The sequence below is a fragment of the Astatotilapia calliptera genome, chromosome 19, assembly GCF_964374335.1.
Source record: "Astatotilapia calliptera chromosome 19, fAstCal68.1, whole genome shotgun sequence".
NCBI lineage: Eukaryota > Metazoa > Chordata > Actinopteri > Cichliformes > Cichlidae > Astatotilapia > Astatotilapia calliptera.
This window is the reverse complement of record NC_137440.1, coordinates 23,410,130-23,424,572: the sequence shown is the minus strand read 5'-3', so window position 1 is coordinate 23,424,572 and position 14,443 is coordinate 23,410,130. Positions and strand designations below refer to the sequence as shown.

The following is a 14,443-nucleotide window of genomic DNA, read 5'->3' as shown; positions in this document are numbered from 1 at the left end:
ATCACAGACAGCAGTTCACTGAGGTCATTAAAAAAGTCTGTGCAGTATTTGGGAGGCCTGTAAACATTAAGAAACACAACTTTGGATGGGGCCTTCAGCTGTAAAGCCACATATTCAAAAGACTGAAAACTTCCAGGAGATAGCTGCTTACATTGAAATGATTCATTAAATAAGACAGCAACCCCTCCTCCTCTCCTGCTCACCCTGGCCTCACTGATAAAACTGTAGTTAGGAGGGGTCGTCTCGATGAGAACAGCTCCACTGTTATTTTGGTCCAACCAAGTTTCAGTTAAAAACATAAAATCAAGGCTGTGCTCAGTGATTAAATCATTAATTAAAAATGTTTTCCCAGCTAAAGATCTAACGTTTAATAAAGCCAACTTAAGTGTTTTAGAGGCATTACTTGTCCCCTCGTGTTTGGGAGCAGTCTGTGGCACACAAGGTATGTTTACTATGTTTAAAGATCTTTTAGAGTGCAGCTCTCTGTGTTTTGACCAGGCCACATGTCTCCTTCTGTCACCTAAAAGTACAGAAATTTTAAAACCTTCTAGTAAACAGGGTCCCAGCTTCTCCTGGGAAAAGTCACCACTGCCATAATCCTCGCAGCCCGGACCCTCCACACATCACAAATCAGACTGCGGAGACAAAGCATGAAGGTGGTAAGGAGGAACTAAGGGGGGCGAGGCTGGGCAATGTGACTTCGATTGCTCTGTTGAGGGTGGGGCTCGGTGGCGAACCTTTGGCTGCTTTGGTGGGGGGTTTATGGGGGACAAAGAGGGATTGGGCCGGGGGGTAGATCTGAGCCCAGCATTGACCCGCTCCATCATCTCTTCAGTGAATTTCAGGTGTGGGGAGGAGGGAGAAAGGGAGGGGGAGGAGGGTGATGGGGGTGATGGCCTGTCAGGGGTTTGGGGGACTGGGGAAGATCCTGGTCCTGGTCGTTGGTGTTGTTGAGAGAGTTGGAGGCAAATAGGGACCGCTCTTCTTGCCTCTTCTTGCCTCAGATGTCTCTCCTTTCTGAGGCTCTTCCCGGGTGGGGGCAGATGGAGCTCCTCCTCAAGGTTTCTGCTGGGCTTTGTCTGTTCTTGGAGTACTGTTTGTTCTTCTTTATGAGATAACTCCTCGTTTATCTCAGCCTTGGCTCCAAGCACAGATGGATGACGTATGGAATAAAACAAGTTGAAGGTGAACAGTTTCACCCCTGACTTGTTAAAATTAAATCCATTTGCTTTAAACAGATGCCTGCGTTCCCAAAAAATATTAAAGTTGTTGATAAAATGCACTGAGTGGTCAGCACATGCTGATATAAGCCATTTATTCAGTGTAAACAGCCTGCTGAATCTCTCGTCTCCTCCTCTGACCGGCGGTACAGGTCCACTGATGAATACAGCTGCATTCAGAGAGTTTACAGTGTTTAATAATCCAATAAAGTCCAGTTTCAGAACCTCCGATTGTTGTTTGGACACATCGTTTGACCCTGTATGCAGGACAATGTTTGTCACAGTTGGATATTCATCTGCAATTTGAAGAATTCTCTCCTTCAGGATGTTGACCATATCGTTAGGAAAGCAGAGGACTTTAGTGTTCTTACCGCACATGCTTTGTACATCCTTTACAGCAGAGTCACCCACAATCAGCGTTTCAGGCCTAGCCTTTAGCTTTCCCCGTGGATTTTCAGGCCTTACTTCGCTACTTTTAGATGGATGGTTGTCCGATATAGATCCAGGGTCCTTTGATAGTGGAGCAAATCTGTTCTGCAGTTTCACATTCAGTTGGGTTTGTTGTTAACCTTCCTATTCACGGTTGTCCAGTCCTGTTTCCTCTCGTATACAGGGGTAGAAGAGCTTCTCTGTCTCGTAGGAAGTGAAGGCCAGTCGGTTTCAGAGATTTCAGCTCACTGTGCCCTGCCTGTGGTACGTCCTCCCCCTTCCAGGAGACATGATTTATGTCTTGGTTTTGCACCAAGACAGTCCAAGGGGGGATTATCGCTTGAGGATTTATAATAGTGCACAAAGTCTACTTTCTTGGTCATGTTATCTGTGCTCCTTAGCTGTGTGCTAGCTTGCTCATCGCTATTGTTTTGAGTCAAAGGCAAGGTTGTTTCATTTCCACACAGTCCATTTACCTCCACGTTTACTTCTAAGCGATGAATTTTTGTCTCCAGTGCTGCAATCTTCTGCAGGAGGCTGTGGTAGTCATCTGTGGAGAGGGAAGGCATCTTGTTGCTAGTTAGCCTAGCGGTTAGCACCTTTCTAGGCTATCGAGGCTGCTCGGTGCCCAGACGCTGTAATCAGGCTTCAGCTGTGTCTAGGCCACAGACACACGGAGCGCTGAGGATAAGGTAACTATAAAAATGTTGCTGTTTCTGTTAAGAACACTTTAGTCCTAATGATCTATAAGTGTCCAGAAGCTATCGCAGGTAAGCTCATATGGAAAAAGGGAAAAAATCAGCATAAAAATCGGTAAAAATCAATAAAAGAAGCAAAGCATTTAGAGAGCAAAGAGATGAAGCGTCCACACTCAGAAGTGGGAGACATGTCACTGGTAATCCAATGGCACACTGTAATTTTGATGTCAAGCTTGACACACTTTAGTGTCATCCACCTCGAGTCTGCTGATCCCTCTAATCAAGTCATTTTATTTAAAGAACAATTTTTTAAAGACGAGAAAAAAAAGCTAATCTATATAAGCCAAAGTCCGCATAGGTATATAACCAAGTGAGTGATAAGACTTTTGAAGGTTGTAAGGTTTCCCTTTGTAGTTAAAATTCCATTGACCAACAATGTTTAAGCAGCCTTTGTAGATAAGCAGTTCATATGAAGTTCAAAAGGACTTTATCTGCTGAAAAGGAAATCTTGAAACCATTAACTATTGTTTCACAAAAGCTTTATATTGGCCTTTTCACCATTTATAATAAGCAACAAGTCAACAGGAAAGTCTTGTCTGGATATCCCTCAAAAGTAAGCTTTTGTCGCCATAGGGCAAACTAACTGAAGGTGTTCCCAGATCCAGATCATCATGATTATATACGGAAATTACCTCAGTAACGGTGAACAGGATATTTTTCCATTGCATACTTAAGAGTACGAAATGGTCCTCTTGTCAAATTATCAGGCACTGCCTTTGTGTTAAATACAAGAGTTGCCATAGCAACTGACGCACAGTGCTTCCTTGACCTTAACTGTTGTATGCCAGCTACTTCCAGTATCTTAATAATGAAGAAAACCTGACTCTTTATGATATGACAATTAATAATAAACCTTGCGTGGGAGATTGATGCTTAAACCGCTGATTAATTTAATTTGCCCAGTCCCAAGGTTTTTTTCCTTTTTATTTTGAAAGAAATGCAGAGGAAATAACAAATGTTAAGAGTTTTCTTTACCTTGTAGAAGTTTTGGAAACCCTCATCAGTTAGGGTGATGGAGATTGAAAAGATGGAGTAGGTGGTGTTTTGGTCAAAGCCAGTTTCACTGTTTCCTCCAAACAAAGCCACAGCCCAGCACCTTTGAAAATGCAACATAGAAACATAACAATAAATGACCACAAATAGGCCTTCAACTAAAGAATTACTCACTGTTGTATGCGGTAAAATGAATGAACAATAAATAGAGGGCATTCAAGACATGTCACTTGATGACTCCTGGCTGCAAACACTTCACTTTCTACTGGGTGAGTGAACAGTCACAAAAATACATGTAATATTAAATCATTCATTTGAACAGCTTACACACATTTGAGACTTGTTGGACCATAAATCAAGGTGAACACTTCAGTTGTTTAAGAGTATAAAGACATCTTTCATTCATCTGATGATGCACTTAAAGGACAAGTTTGGTTGAGAAGTCTGCTCTGTATCAGAATAGGCTACTAGGAGGAATCTAAAACCTTTCTATACTGCAGTCTTTATACTGCACTTACAAAAATGTACTATTACATGGCGTATTTCTAATGGATTTATCAATGGTAAATAATCAGCAAGAACATGGTATGATAATTTGAGGCCTCTGATCAGTAATGTTCTACAGACGGACATAGAGATCATTTCCAAATCTGACAGAGCAGGACAACATGTTCCCATTTTCAAACCCGTCTCTTGGCCCTTTTTGCTAGGATTGTCTGAATTCAATAAAAACAACCACTCCACTGCCTTTGCAGTTTGGGAATTAAGTCAAAGTACACTCAAATTTCACTGTTGTCATTTATCAACAATTGAAAGGATTATAAACACTAAATAGGAGCATTCTTTTACACTATCCAAGTGGTGCTGATGGTAAAGGGAGCATTGGATGGGCTCTTGGTAACGTGGGATGACACAAGGTTTGGTAAATCACTTCACCACTTAGCAACAAGAGGCTGAAATGCACTTGTACAGCCATATCCAGAGATGAGAACGTATGAATCACATTGTCAAGTGGGATGGCAAAGTGTATAGTATGAAGATTGGGCTCAAACACACAGGGCTGGCGCAGAGCGGGGAAAAAAGCTCATGTATACCCAGCAAATTGAAGAGCTTTTAATTGGGTTTTGGAGTGCCCTCAAATCAGAAAAACAAACAGACAGAAGCAATAACACTCACTTCTTCCTAAGCACTGAGAGGATGCTTCCTGTGCCTTCATGGCCAATCAGCCAAGAGATGTAGTGGAGAGGCTTCACTCTGACGAAAATGAAAAGTAGAAACAAAAAAACATTGATGCAATCCATCTACAATCAGGGGAAAAGCATGGTATCTTTTGACTGACCCAATTCTATATTTATATAAAGAGACATCAATGCAAATCAAATGCATGCGTGGGGAAAAAACAAAACAAAAGAATTTGATGAAATTTCTCTCAAGAGATGGAGAGCATTGTGTGACTCTATATTTGTTGTATATGTTCTGCATGGCGCTCACCTGTAGTATTTCTCCTGAGGAGGAAGAGCCCAGGTGATATTCAGTGCATGAACTTTCCCGACGGGGACAACTGTGAATGCAAACAGGTGGAGAAACACCATCAAGCACCTGAATCAAACGGACACTTGGCCTGGAGAAGTAAACCTGACATCAACAGAAAAAGCAAATGGAACCACTGATTTTTTGATTCAGAGCTCTTTCCTCTTCCTGTTACATATATTTTAAATAAAACTGCATAAAGGCAGCCTATTTTGCATGCTCTTATTTTCGTATGCTAACATTAAACTCTGCCAATTACTCCCAACTGTTCAGCCATCTAGAACACTCCGTTTCCACTATTCTTGGGTCTGTATGTCAGTGATAAATGATAACCCCATTAATGTCATCAAAATTGCTTGTCTAAGAAAGTGGATAAACTGAGCATCAGCAACAAGTCCCTGTACACAATAAAAAATATTTGTACATTCTACTCATTTTCAGTTTTAACTATGTGAAAAACTACTTTAGCAGAGTCCATGAATAAAAATATGGAGCTGGAAATGAGAACAACAAGTCCCCTTTAAAACTGCAATTTGAATCAGCTTGACAGCCTCGAGTAACTCGTCTCAGCTGACATATTACACATTCTGGTCCTCAGTGGCTCTTTTGAATACATCCGGACTCATTATAAATGCATCATCACAGGGACTGAGTGAAAGCTGTTTTGGGATTAGTGTCACTTCAAGATGTGAAGTGAATTATTTCTTTGTGCTCAATAACTAGCCAGTTGGCTAATAAGCAGAGAAGCAAAGGATTTCACAGGATGTGTCCCGATCATGTCAGGGCTTCTACTGGCCCAAATGTAGAAGGCAGTAATGGATCCAATGTGCTTGTTCTAAATAAATGGTCTGAAACTGGATATGAGATTTTAAATGAGACAGTATGTTTTTATTAATGATGACAAACTACTCTGGAGACCCCGGGCTACAAGTCATTGATCTATGGAGGACCCAAAGGTCCAACTTTGAGAACCACTACTTACATAACCTGTTAGGGCTTATTTATATGTGGGAACCTGCAGTACACCAGATGTGCTTAGAGATATCCGGTAAGGTGTATCAGTACCTCTGTAGAGCTTGCTGAAAGCCGTTGTGTCAAAAGGATCCACCATATCAGAGAAATCTGGCTTGGGCAAACCACTACAAACACAAAAACAATACCATCACTTAAACAGTTCCAAGACGTAATTAAAGCGACTTCAACCCACCCTTATGTTTTAAGTAACATAGAAAACAGTTAATGGAAAAGGTTTCAAGTATAAGATTGAGGATGGATGTCTCCAATTACTGTTTACACAATCGGGGAAGTAATAGCACATTATTTCTGTCAGGCAGAGCTATAAAATCCTTTCATTCATTTAAAGCTTGATGAAAATTAATTTAGTTCATCTAAAGAAGTTAAAGTCACTTCAGGCAATTTTACAAGGATAGATGTGAGCATGTGGAAATGTAATCCTTTAATTGAAATGAAAGCCTTAAAAACTGGAGGTTATGTGCTTTTTATGTGTGTAACAGTGACTCTGATTCACTAAAAAAAGGTTCTGCAATGACTCATAAAGCATACGGAAGCGGTGCAGCAAAAAAACACAAACATAAAAAAAAAAAAAACACTAATTCAGCTCAGCTCCGCTTTAGGGAGAAGAGATCCCTTCCAGGTGCATCATTTTGAAGAAGAAAAAAAGCATCTGAGATGAAGAAAGCGGAGAAAGAGATGGTAAAAAGGCTTGACATTTACATTTGAGCAAAGGATATTGAGACTCAATCTATATAGCGCCAGCTTCTCATCACAGCAACTGAGAGCCTCTTCTTGAATACTCACTTGTTAGGCACCTTGCTGAAGATCTCTCTGACCCACTCCTCCAGAGTGTCCAGCTTCTCTAAAGGACGCAGTGAGTGAAGGAGGATAAATTAGAGTTTGAGTGCGTTTCAATTATTCTGGCTGAAAACAACCACTTAGATTTGGGGAGAAGTCAGTGCAGTAACGATACATACTAAAATGCTTGCTTTAAAAGAAACTATGTTACAGTGTGGCTTTACATGCTTTAATTTAATGCTAAAATGTAAATGAAAATTCACAAATTTCTGTGTTTCCAACTAAATAAGGTAGAGCCTTCTTCCTTTTTAATTATTGCTAATGCAAACAAACTAAAAGCCTACATTTAGAGCTTTTACATTATTGTATAATGAGATGCAGCTTTTGTATTTTGCATTGCAGCCTTTTTTTACAAACATTTTAATGTATAGCATGGTTAATTTAATTGTGACAGCTTTTTCCTATGCATGTTTCAAATTACTAAATGGAAGTCAAAGTTGTTTTTCAAGACTAGAGTACATAATTTTAATTCAATAACAAAGGAGCAATTGTTTACAATGTTCTTCTTTATTCTTTATCCCTTCTTTTGTGCCAAGTCAACAGTCAGTTCACACTGTTGCCTCACAGCAATATGGTTACTGGTTCGAATTTGCCAGCCAGCTGGGGCCTTTCTGTGCTCTCTACGCTTCTATGAGTTCTCTCCGGGTACTCTGGCTTCCTCACACAGTCCAAAGACATGCTTGTTAACTGGTGATTCTAAATTGGTTGTAGGTTTGAATTTGAGCATGGATGGTCGTCTGTTTCTCTGTGTTGGCCCTGCAACAGGCTGGCAACCTCGCCCTATGACAGCTAGGATGAGCACCAACTCCCCCGTGACTCTGAACCAGACAAGCAGTCGAGAAAATAGATGCATGGATGGACTCTTTAATGAAACATGATGTAAAAACCAGGTAGGATTGTTCAGCTGGGCTTCAAAACAGATGTTTCCCCTTGCTGATATGGAAGCTCCTAAAAACAGCTTTTTCAGGCAACACTGATCGATATTATAAGCAAAAATCCTTTGGCCTATAGGTTGAAAAAGTTTAACCGCACTCTCCGGTCAGATGCCTGAGGTTAATTTCACCTCTGAACACAACCAGAATGATTAGTGCAATGTAGTGACATCATAATGACCTAATGCACACAGGTGCAGACATATATTACTGCACCAAGCAAGTCAAAGCGCTAGAGGTGAACAAAAAATTGAAGCGAGCAAAGAGAAAAAAAGGTGCAATTTTATGAATATTATAAAACCTATATTATAAAACCTTGCAAGGAAAGGTGTTTGCAATCATCAGCAGTTTGATGCTTCATCATTTTCCAACAGAAATGATGGTTATAAATATTTCCGGTTGTTTTACTCCAATTAGCGATCTACTATAACACCTTTGCATCCCTCTACACTGGCAGAATCTTAGACAACAAAAGAGGTGCAACAAGAGTGAATTTTACTGAGGGCGAGTAAGTGTTTCATGAGGATGGCATTTCTCAGCACCAAATGTCAACACTTCATCATTTTACTTGTATGCTGTAGTTAATTAGCTGAGTGATATTTTCTGTGAAACCAAGAAAATACATTAGATACTTTGCATGTGACTTTGTTTTGAGTAATACAGCAATTCGAGCTGATTCGGGAATGATTATCTACAGTTGGCTGAACATGGATGAAGTGGATCCTCATTTGAGATAATGATCGTCTGAATTTTTGATTAATCCACAGATTGCTTTTTCAATGAATCGGTTCATTTGGTGTATGAAATTATTGAAACAAATTACATTTCTGTCAATCTACTAATCGGCTAGTTCTTGATGCATAATAAATGGGAATGATTTTCCTGACCTTTTGACTGCACAGCCAGAGTCATGTAGTGGGCAGAGTAGTATTTCTTCCAGAAGGCACGCAGCCGCTTATACACATTGATCTTCATTCTTTTGGGCTCCTGCTTCAGTGTCTCCGCATTCCCTGGTATTGTGACAAGTTAACAATCAAGTGACAAACATAATACATGACAGAGAGGAGCCCTAACACATGCAGGGATATGAGAAGGCAGGTAAACTGGTGCAGGTTTCAGCTCTCCTGTTTGTTATTGCTGAACATACCCCAAGGAGGCCCTGCGTGTATTATTTGTCCCAGCAGTTGTTTTTACTAACTCACCCCAGCAGAACTTGCCCATAGGGTGTCCAGGTTTGGCCAGACTGCCAAATAGCATCTCCTTCCTGTGGGAGTCAGATGGCTTAGCCAGCTGGTACTCTGATAGACAGACGGAGGGACACAGGAAAAGGTAAGATGGGACAAAAAAAATGCAGAAAATGCACTAAAACACTTTATATGAACCAGGATTAATTTCTCAGAATGCAGGAGTGATGCACATAGGCACCAAGACCCACCACTGTCAACAGCCTCCACTTCCCTGTCAATGGCATCCCGAATCATTAGGGGGCAGATGAAGAACTGTGCCCACCTGAGAACAACAGGACAAAGTGGTAATGTTCAGAAGCAGACAGAGCACAGATCAGACATAAACATTTAGATGTAGATGGACGCACATGACAAACAACATCCAATATATATCCAAGTGCACACCATGATCCACACTACATCTATCGGCCTCTGAGATCTGAATATATGACATCCAAGTTTCACTATTCTTACTTCATATCACTTACTTTATACATCCACACTGTTTAGATTGAACTAAACCCATAATTTAACTAAAACATGGAGCGACATCAGACATACCAGTGGTTTAAATGTAACTTTAAAGTTTGAAGTTATTACTAAAAGAGGATTTAGACATAATTTAAATTCAAACTGGCAGTGTCCAAAAGCATTTCCTTCATCTCCTACTTCCCACTATAATTACCAGGTAAATGCGTCTCTTTGATTCACCCGTTCAGTTTATGAATTCAGCTTGCTAACTAAATTTGATATGGTTAGCTGATAACTTGCCAAACCACCCTCTGATCAAAATAAGGTCATTTCTGGCAATATTTGGACACAATGGTTTAACGGCAGTCAAAACTGCAATAGTGAGGTTTCAAAATGTAGAGTCCACAAACCCATGGATGATGTCTCGGTGGCTATTTCCACAAAGCAAAAATATTAGGACTGAAGAGTAAAAGCGAGAGCTAACAGGGAATATGCCTGTAACGTGCCACACATTTTCACAATATAATCATCAGGTCTGCTAGAACTTTCCTTTGGTAAATTATGCTCTAGCATGTTAAGTGCCTTACTGTTTGGATTAGACCATAGATTTTCCCTTATAGCCTCTATGAGTCTTTGGTTTCAGTCTAGTTACTAATTGTTAATTGTTCTAACTTGTCTCCGTTGCTTCATATGAGTTTATATTCTCCTTTTTCTTGTTTCTGTCTTGTGTTTACCTGTAAATCCTCACCACCTCGTAAGGATGACTGCTCGAAAAATAAGATAACAACCAAAAACGAAAAAGCCCAACTGACTCCTAACCTGTCAAGAGCCTCTTTGAAGTTTTTCCTCTGAATGTCAAACTGGAAGATGGTCCTCTCACAGTCCGTGGAGGCATTGTCGCTCCCACCGTGCTTCTTGAGGAAAGCATCAAAGCCGTTTTCTGATGGATACTTCTCACTGCCCATGAACACCACTAGGCGACAACGAAATCACAGTAAGGGTGAAAAGAGAGAAGGGATTACAAATCATCAAAAAAAAAAAGGAATCCAAAGAAAATAATCTATTAAAGCTACTTGCACGATGTGTCTTTTGTCGTTTTCTTATTTATGTGGACAATGATACAATTGCAGACAATAACACATCACATTTCTGGCTCAGCTTTAATAGAATTTTGATAACTCTGTCTCAGATGAAGCCGCGTACATAACTCTAAATAGTGCCGGGAATATTTGGTGACAGCATGAGAAAAGGTTTCCTTTCAGAAAGATCATTTGGAAACAATGTTCAACAATCACAATTGGTAGAGGAGACAGATAGCAATTTCTCTGCTGACAGTAGCATCAATAGATTGGATTGCAATTCTGAAGTTATGTGGCATTTTGTGCAAGCCTAGCTTTTTTTTTTTCCCCCAACTGAAAAATATCTTGCTTGCTTCCTCATAGTGAATGCAGTGATTTCTTGCCTTGTTCTTGTAGGTGATGTAAAGTTAATCTGCCAGCAAGGCAAGGCAGACATTAACCCACAGGCCCCAGATTTCCAGGAGCCCCAAAACCCCACGAACAGTGTAGCGTCACTTGGTTGGTAGTAAATTAATTATTTGCACCTCACATTCTAAGACTTTCCTTATGCAGGAATACATTAATTTTTGCTTATATTATGTATAGGAGTTAAAAAAAGGGACATTCAGTAGGAGAAAGCTGCAAATGTTCAAAAGCAACTGGTATACAACAATCTTTGCTGGATTGTTTGCTGTTTACTGTATCTTGGGATACATTATCATGCATTCTATGTAGTAAATGGGCATTTGTAAGTGATGAGTTAGATGCATAATGCACAGAGAGCAGGCAGAAAAGTGGGTCAAATAGAGCCTGAAAACTAATTTTTTGCCCTGTGGCCCCACAGTGGGTAGATCTGGTCCCTCTGGAGATGGATATTCTGGGAAATGTCACATATTGTTAACTGATACTGAACGAGACAAAAAAGGCTAAGAGGCACACTAAATAATTAAAACAAACTACACAAGGATGCATTTAAAATTAGGATGTGTGATAGGAAACATTGAAAACATATCTGAGGATGTATCTGGGGACGGAGAAACCACTGAATTAAAGAACAATGAAAACTTTTTTTAAAAAAAGATGACAATACTTGTCTACTGGATTAATTACTCACTGTGTTCCAGAAAGTGAGCTAGGCCGGGGAGATCGCTGGGGTCACTGAAGCTGCCCACACCAACACACAACGCTGCCGCAGACTGAAACACAGGATATCGAGGCATATCTGAGTCTGGCATTGCACTTCAGGGAAAACTTGAATGATACTCTGTTTATCTTGCTGCCAAAAAAGGCCATAAAGACAGAAACCAATGTAATAAAGTATTGAGACGCAGGCAACAAAATTGTTGAGTTTGATAGTTTTATGGCCTTAGCTGACAATATCAAAAACTAATCTTATCTTTTAAATGCCAAAAGCAATATATGAAAAGAACTTTCAGGTACAGACATGTTTAAAGTAGTGTTAGCTCCTGATGCTTACTGCACTGGGGTAGTTCTGATTGATCTAATACTAGGCATTAGTGGAGACCCTCCAATCATCCACCATCTGAAACAAGCCCATATAACACCTCTGATGCATAAGGTAAGGTAAAGACGCAACAACAATGCAGAGAAAACAGAAAACCCCAACAATCACATGACCCCCTATGAGCAAGCGCTTTAGCGACAGTGGGAAGGAAAAACTCAATTTTAACAGGAAGAAACATCCAGCATAATCATGCTCAGGGTAGAGCAGCCATCTGCCATGACTGGTTGGCATGAGGGGAGGAAGACAAGACAACGACAAGCTGTAGACGAGAGCCAGAGATTAATAATAATAATAACTAATGATTAAATGCAGAGAGGTGCATAAGCGCATATATGTATATGGCTCAGAGACCAGCCACATACGTAGTTTACTAAAGGCAGAGGAATTGAGAAATCATAGGGATTTGCATGTCATAAAGGCAAATATTCATTCATCTCTCCACCTACAGACTCAAAATTTAAACTATCACAACTATTTTTTATCATTTGAGAAGGCGTGCCTTCACCAAGAAGTGAAAATACAAAGCAAAGAAACACCTCGATCATCTCCTGAAATTAAGTCAAGGATTTAACACACCCAACCTAACACAGTGCATTAACATGCTTATTCATTCCGATATTGTCGCAATTACTTATTATCAGCAGATTAGACATGCGAACCTCACATCTACAGAGATGCTGTCAACAACAACATCCAGCTAGCGTTAGTCTTGTTTTCTAAAGCTCACACTTTGATAAAGACTTTGATTACATTCTCAGTTTATTCGTCAACTGCCCCAATCCAACAAAGTTAGAGCCACTTCAAAGAAAGTTAACAGCAGCTAATAGCAGCTAACAGAGACCAACAGGAGCTTCACTGACTCATCGATTTGTATCGGACTCCTTTCACGAAGTTTTACAGCCTCCTCCAGAGTAAATAGATGTAGACACCTGGCATATTGACAGCTGAGGTAAACAGAGGACCGACACCCTATACTCACTGCAGATGAACCCCAGCAAGGGTTGTCTGTCTTACAGCGGCCACTGTAGCTAAGAGTATACACTTGAATCGGGAGTGGAAAGAAAACAAAATTCTGTAGATTGCAATCTACTGACATCTAGTGGTGAGATTTTAAACATTGTAGCTTTAAGCCAACTTTCTCGTCATTGGTTCGTATCTGCAAAAGGAGGTTTGAGGAAAGGTGGGTGGAGCTTCTGAGCGTTGAGATATCCACTCCAACTTTTATGTTATTAAAATACTTTTTAAATGTGCAATATTGCCATTGTTTTGACAGTGAGTACTGCAGGGCGTGAGCAAAGTCTTTCTACTTTAAAGCTTGTAAAAAATCAAACTTGTCTTTATTTTCTTAGAAGAGATAATGATAGAACTAAAGTGTGTTTTTTAAAGTATTTTGTTGACTCTATTTACCTATAGGGGATTTTCACAAGCTTCACTGAAGAGGTATGTGCCACACTGCTAGATCTCTTGCACCTCTTTTGCGTTACCCCACCATGGAACATTTTCTAGATCTGCCACTGATCATATATAAAAACAGCTGTCTGAAACAAAGCATTTAGTGCAGTCTCAAGCCTGAGCACATACCCTGAACTCTAAATGTTTGAAACTCTGGCTGTATTTCATCAGAGTATTAGCCACTGTACATGTTGCAGAAAATATAGAAGAGCATAAAAGATGCACCTTAAATAGTGTGTGGAGTAATGGTGTCAATTTGTTTTTTACATTATTTCAAACAGTGTAGTTTTGCAAAACATAAATAAAGTCTATATGAAATGCTCTCTTGTTTCCTGTACCTGTTTCTCTGCATTTCCTTTCTTCTTTTTCCCCTCATTGTAATCATCTTCATCATCGATGCCCTCATCTTCGTCATCTTCCTCAGACCCATCTTCTGATCCATCTTCAGATTCATCATCATCCTCCTCCTCCTCTTCTTCTTCACCTTCATCTGACTCTCCATCTTCTGTCGGTCCACTGTAATCTGAGATGAGCAGAGCTCGCAGCCCGTTTTCTAACACAATGTACCTGAGGAGAGTAAAGTCAAAGGTGAGATAACACAAGGAGAAGCACTGTGGTATCAATTGAGTTTTAGAGCCTTCACTGCTTTTTCTTAACAGCTTAACAGTTATCCCTTTGCAGATTGTATCTTATACCCTTTCAGCCCATCTTGTGCTGTGCTTTTTCACAGCAAATATTCCATCCATGCCCCACAGAGGCCTGAGGCACTGGTCTGTGCTTAAAGCATGAAATCATCCCATCAGACTACAATAATATTGCACTGATCCAGCTGGATGGGAGGCTCAATATCATTTTTGGATCTGGGTTAGTGGATCTGGGTCGTTTTGTCAGCACTTTCACAGTCATGAATGCAGAACTTTAGCAAGATGTATTTCATTACACATGAAATCCTATTAATACCTTCGAGTGAGAATAAC

General features: G+C 40.1%; 1 protein-coding gene across 3 annotated transcripts in view; it reads right to left on the bottom strand.

The window, feature by feature from the left end:
* LOC113011805 (nardilysin-like) overlaps positions 1-14,443 on the bottom strand; it is a 32,592-nt gene that overhangs the window by 17,052 nt on the left and 1,097 nt on the right. For all 3 annotated transcript variants that reach the window (XM_026151568.2, XM_026151570.2, XM_026151569.2), the window contains exons 3-13: positions 13,805-14,033; positions 11,604-11,685; positions 10,251-10,404; positions 9,170-9,243; positions 8,937-9,032; positions 8,622-8,744; positions 6,749-6,806; positions 5,996-6,069; positions 4,892-4,961; positions 4,577-4,654; positions 3,383-3,503 (exon numbers count right to left, since the gene is read on the bottom strand). In XM_026151568.2, the coding sequence (XP_026007353.2) occupies positions 3,383-3,503; positions 4,577-4,654; positions 4,892-4,961; positions 5,996-6,069; positions 6,749-6,806; positions 8,622-8,744; positions 8,937-9,032; positions 9,170-9,243; positions 10,251-10,404; positions 11,604-11,685; positions 13,805-14,033 (1,159 nt within the window). The remainder of the gene's footprint in view (positions 1-3,382; positions 3,504-4,576; positions 4,655-4,891; positions 4,962-5,995; positions 6,070-6,748; positions 6,807-8,621; positions 8,745-8,936; positions 9,033-9,169; positions 9,244-10,250; positions 10,405-11,603; positions 11,686-13,804; positions 14,034-14,443) is intronic.